Genomic DNA, 5848 nt, shown 5'->3' on the forward strand with positions numbered 1-5848 from the left:
ATATATATATATGTATATATATATATAAGAGTGTGTGTGTGTGTGTGTGTGTGTGTGTCTTACTAACACTTGACATCTGGTGTTGGCGTGTTTATGTCCTTGGCAAAAGAGACTGATAGAATAAGTACTGGGGTTGAATCAGTTGATAAAATTCTTCAAAGAAGTGCCCCAGCATGGCCGCAGTCTAATGACTGAAACGAATAGAAGACAAAGACAGAAGATAGCACCAACAGCTGTTACTCAAAGTGAAATGAACTGGGAATGTCTTCACAAAAGCTGTTTCTGTGTGTCCTATAGAATGTATTGTACAATGAAACTGTTGACGCATGTAATATACAGTGTATGTGCTATATAATGTATGATATTGTAGCAAGTCATAAAAGGTGAATGGTCGTTTGTCCGAACAAGCATAATTGCTGGTATCCCAATGGTTAAAATTACTGCCCATATACGAATTCTAAACTTTCGTCAAAGAAATGTTTCATGAAATACGGTTCTTAGAATTCGGATATGAGCAGTTGTAAAAACCCTGATTTTTGGGAAATTACTCAGTGTTCGTAGGATTGTTACTAAAATATATTTATTATATATTTCCGAATAGGAAACATGTAAAAGTAGTGTTACACAAATGGTAACAAAACGCAGCTATAAACAGTAAAAAAACACGGCTATGAAAATACAATAAAATTGTTAATACATGTATTATGCAACATACATACTGTATAATGTATAGTACAGTAAAACTTAATATATTAGGTCTGATCAATAAGTATCCGGACTGTTGCCATAGTAACAAAGCAAAATTGTAAACCGTTATAAATAGATAAATCCTCCTCCTCCTCATCATCATCGTTTAACGTCTGCTTTCCATGCTAGCATGGGTTGGACGGTTTGACTGAGGACTGGCAAGCCAGAAGGCTGCACCAAGCTCCAATCTGATTTGGCAGAGTTTCTACAGCTGGATGCCCTTCCTAACGCCAACCACTCTGAGAGTGTAGTGGGTGCTTTTACGTGCCACTGGCACGAGGGCCAGTCACGCGGTACTGGCAACAGTCACACTCAAAATGGTGTTTTTTATGTGCCACCTGCACAGGAGTCAGTCCAGCAGCACTGGCAACAACCTCGCTTGAATGAATTTTCTAACATGCCACCAGCACAAGTGCCAGTAAGGCGACGATTTTAAAAAAGTTTTTTTCAAATATTAAGAGCAAATGTTACATAGCTGAATGATATTTTGACTTAGAATTGATTTAAAAAAAAAATATTTAAAGAAAAAAAAAAAGAATTTGTAATTTAGTTAGAGTGGAAATGCATTTACTGGGACATCCTGAATATTGGAATGAAGTTACCCTCAAATAAGAGGCTTGGTTGAAATGCTTGCAACACTGTGAACTCAGCTATTGATAACAGAAATAATGATGATTATGATAATGAGAGTGATGCTGATGATGGGATGAGGATAATTAAAAATACTGCCCATTCATAAATATAAAACAACAGCCACTAGGGATAGAAACAGCGCCTTACTTACCTCGGGGTCTCCTTGGTAAATGCTTACAATAAGTGCGATGGTAACTATCAGTCCAGAGGAGATAGTGACTCCGAGGATAACTTTTAGTCCTTGCATTTGTTCAGACAACCTGGAAGTAATTGAGATAAAGCAATGAGAAGATTGACATTAGAGGTTAGTACTGGTGGTGGTGGTGGTGGTAGAGATGATGGTGGTGATAGTGATGGTGGTAATGGTGGTGGTGGCATAGCTTAGAGCAGTAATTCTCAACCAGGATCCATATAAAATTTTCAGGAGCCCACACAAGTAAAACAGTACTGGCAACGGCCAAGCTCAATGGTACATTTTGCGTGTCACCCACACAGGAGCTAGTCCAGCGGCACTGGCAACGATCTCGCTCGAATGTCTTTACATGTGCCATCATTATTTCGCTTTCGCTGCCCCAACAGGTCTTCGCAAACCGAGTTTCATGTCCAATGAAGGAGACGACGTTGGCATGGGTGCCAGTCGTCGAATTTAGTTGCCAGTCATCGAATTTAGTTTGCCAGTCGTCTCTTTTTCCTATATGCCAAGAATCCACGACCACATTTTCCAATGAATGTGGAGTGTAATTTGAGGGGACTCAGCTGCTATTTCTAGTAAATTCAATGACCCTGCAGCTACCTCAACGGTTTCAGGTTCAAAAGGCCCACAATGGTGATGATGGTGGTGAAGTTTAAGGTATATAAAAACGGTGTGTAGGCGTGGTACTAAAGCACTTTTAGTTGAATTCCCAGCAATCTGCTTCAATTATTTTTATTATTTCTTTTTCAAGAGACTTGATGATGGCAGAGGAGAACAATCTCATTGATAAATAAAGGTCCATAAGACAGACATTTGGAGTAGAGGATTGATGTACTTGATTTTTTTCCTCAAAGCTGCCACATGTTAATGCTTCCTTTTAACAGGTGGAATGTTCTTTAAAAGATCTTGTTAGATAAAACACAAGAGCTTCAAAAATATAAATTTTTAACAAGGCTATTTAGGATGCTTCTGAAGCCTGTTATGCCTCTTAAAAGCTTCTTTAATATTCAGCTTCACTTTCAAAAATTTATTTATTCAACTGTTCCTCGGTATATTTGACAGTCTATAATTTATTTCTAAATTCAAGGGATCTATTTTTAACATTATCTTTCTTTTGATTCCTTACGTCTCCTTGTATACTTCCTTATCTCAATTGCCTTCCAAACCTCTTTTTGATCAAAATGTCTTCCATTTCATTTTCTGCATCTTTTCTTCTCTTTTCCACATCTTCATCTTTCCTTCCCCTCCTCCATTTCCATATCATCTCAGAATATAAACAACACTACGCCCCAGCACGCTGTTCTCCTCTTATTTCTAGCCCCTTTACATGACCTAGAATATAAACAATACTATTGCCCAAATACACAACCCAGCCACAACAGTCACCACTTATTTATAATACTAAAATAAGCCAGATTATAAACAACACCACTACCCAGTCACATGATTTCTCTTCTTTGTTGCACCTCACATGACCTAAAATATAAACAGCACTTACCTTAATACATTCCAGTCATACAATTCTCTACTTATTTTATAACACCTTATAAGACCTAATCACACTTACAACATTTCCTAATTTATTATTCATTAAATTCCTTCCAACTTTTCACATTGGTTTTTATCAACCCACCTTCCCTTCCCTTCCAAAAGCCCCCCCCCCCCGTGATGTTTCAACATATTAGAGTTACTTTTTTCCTTTCTTTTCTCACTATCAATACAATCCTAACTTTATGTCAACATTTATTAGTTTGGTGTCAACATTCTGTTGCACTGACTCTGTCACAGTAGCCTTGTCAATGGCCAGTTCTCAGCTGGTGTGATGAAAATGTTGACACCAAATAATATTTGTTTAAGTAAAGCTAACAGCTTATGTGTGTTTTTGAATGACTAACTACTTTCTATATTGATATGGTTTTCATTTCAATACAGTCTCAGATCAAATTACTTCCCTGACAAATACACATCTGCTCACAACTGTTGTTTTCACCTTATTTGTTTCTACATTTCGATCAATTCAACCATACTATTGTTTTCTCCACAAGGATTATTTCACCGGTTATTTGTAATTATCTTTACTGTTTATTTATTAACATCTATTTTTTTATTCTTTTTTATTTTACTTAAGGACTTTTGTGGCAGCAGCAACCCATGCACTGGAGAATCCAGTGCAGTGCACCAAAGAAGACGTAGGGAATCAAATTGAAGAAGACCTGAAGTCACAGTGCCTTGACCTCGAGCATGCTAAGGCCAGCACTACGGATCAGAAAGTGTGGAATAATATCATTACCAGAGTTCATCATTCAGGGGGCATTCACAGCAGACTATTGGATGAGAGGACAGCCTCCCTCTCCAGTTGCCAGTTAGGGATTAAAGATGAAGAAAAGGAGGAGGGGAGCTATCATCAGTGTCAGGTTGCTTGCAAGTTCAGAGAACCAGGAATCATAAGAATAGCAGTTATAGATACACAATGTTGAGCCAGTCATTCCAGTACGTTAGTGAAAGGTTTGCCAATGGATCAGATAGTTTTGTGTGTAGATATGGAAGCTTGTGGATGTAGGTTGAATAAGCCTTTTTGTTTATATAAAAAATGGAATATGTTAAGAATTCTGGACATGTTTCAGCAGTAGACTGCAAGTAAATGCTGCTGCTTATAAGGCCATTGTCTGCATCTGGTAAACACATGTGAAGACGAAGCAGGAAACACAAATTCACTCACATATTGGTCTTGGATTTGGTGTGGCCATGGGGAAATATTACTTTGCTTGGGAACAGTTGGGGGTTGACAACAAGAACTGCATCTAGCCATAGAAAATCTGCCTCAATAAGTACCATCTGATCCATGCAAGAATGGAAGGGTAGAAGTTAAACAATGATAAAGATAACCACAAACACCCTCATATGATGGGGCTCTTTCAGTTTCCATCTACCAAATCCACTCATATTGCCTTGGTCAGACAGAGGACTATATGAAAACACATCCAAGGTGTCATGCAGTGGTACTGAAACTTCTTAACCACACAACAATGAACTATTTATAGTTTATTAAAAGTAAATTACAGCTAAATATATCTCATGTAAATTATGTCATTTATAAAACAGATGTTGGGCCCCACAGAGGGGATGATGGGACTGAGACTCCTGGTGGTTTGTTATGCTTCAGAAAACACATCAAGTTAAGTAAAACCATGGTTGACCTTGCTTACAGGCATGTCCCTTGCATCCCTCTCCAGGTGAGAGGGACAAATCTTGCAGGCTTGTAGGTGTCGGTGCCATGTAAAAAGCACCCGTACTGGTGCCACATAAACCCACCCATGCTGGTGCTGCATAAAAGCACCCAGCACACTTTGTAAAGTGGATGGCATTAGGAAGGGCACCCAGCCATAGAAACCATATCACGACAGACAGTTGGAGCATGGGAAGCTTTTCGGCTGGCCACCACCTGTCAAACTGTCCAACTCATGCCAACATGGAAAACAGATGTTAAATGATGACGGTAATGAAATAGTAAATTGGTTCTGTACTTTGTATTCTTAAAAACTAACTTTTGTTGAATGTACTTTCAATTATGATTAAAACTATAAATACATGAAATATAAGAAACTAACTGAACAATTTATGAAAGGAACAACATATTTAATGTTGTCATATAATCTATGAGGAAGTTATATTGCTGTCTTTTCAATGGTCATAATGTTGTTTTGAATGTAGTTTTATGTCATCAAAGCTTAAATGCAACCTTTGATCAATATCATGATCAATACGGTGTTATTGATAGAAATGACAATGATCTAATGTAATGGGAGTAGTTTTAGCTTGTCAATAGATCAAGAGCAAATTAAACATAAAAATCAATTCTGTGGGATGTGAGTCAATAAATGTGAATCAGGTCAGATAACCAAATGATTATTAAACAGGAAAGAGTGAGAATGTCCTGGCTGTGTGTGTGTACACATATATATACATATATATAAATATATACATATATATATATATACATACATATATAAACATGCATACATATATATATATATACATACATTACATACATACATACATACATACATACATATACAGACACACACACACAAACGTATATATATATACACACACACACATATATATATATATATATACGTACATATATATACATATATGCATATATATATATATACATACATACATACATATATATACATATATGCATATATATATATACATACATATATATACATACATGCATATATATATACATACATACATATATGCATATAT

The 5848-nt window shown here is 36.7% G+C and overlaps 1 protein-coding gene across 3 annotated transcripts in view; it reads right to left on the minus strand.

The window, feature by feature from the left end:
• The window catches only part of LOC106880170 (glutathione hydrolase 1 proenzyme), a 49445-nt gene that overhangs the window by 27773 nt on the left and 15824 nt on the right, over positions 1-5848 (minus strand). For all 3 annotated transcript variants that reach the window (XR_008264012.1, XM_014930015.2, XM_052967512.1), the window contains exon 3: positions 1532-1640. Coding sequence is in view for 2 of the 3 variants with exons in the window: in XM_014930015.2 (XP_014785501.1) it covers positions 1532-1640 (109 nt within the window). In the remaining variant the exon portion in view is untranslated. The remainder of the gene's footprint in view (positions 1-1531; positions 1641-5848) is intronic.

The sequence above is a fragment of the Octopus bimaculoides genome, chromosome 4 (assembly GCF_001194135.2).
Source record: "Octopus bimaculoides isolate UCB-OBI-ISO-001 chromosome 4, ASM119413v2, whole genome shotgun sequence".
NCBI lineage: Eukaryota > Metazoa > Mollusca > Cephalopoda > Octopoda > Octopodidae > Octopus > Octopus bimaculoides.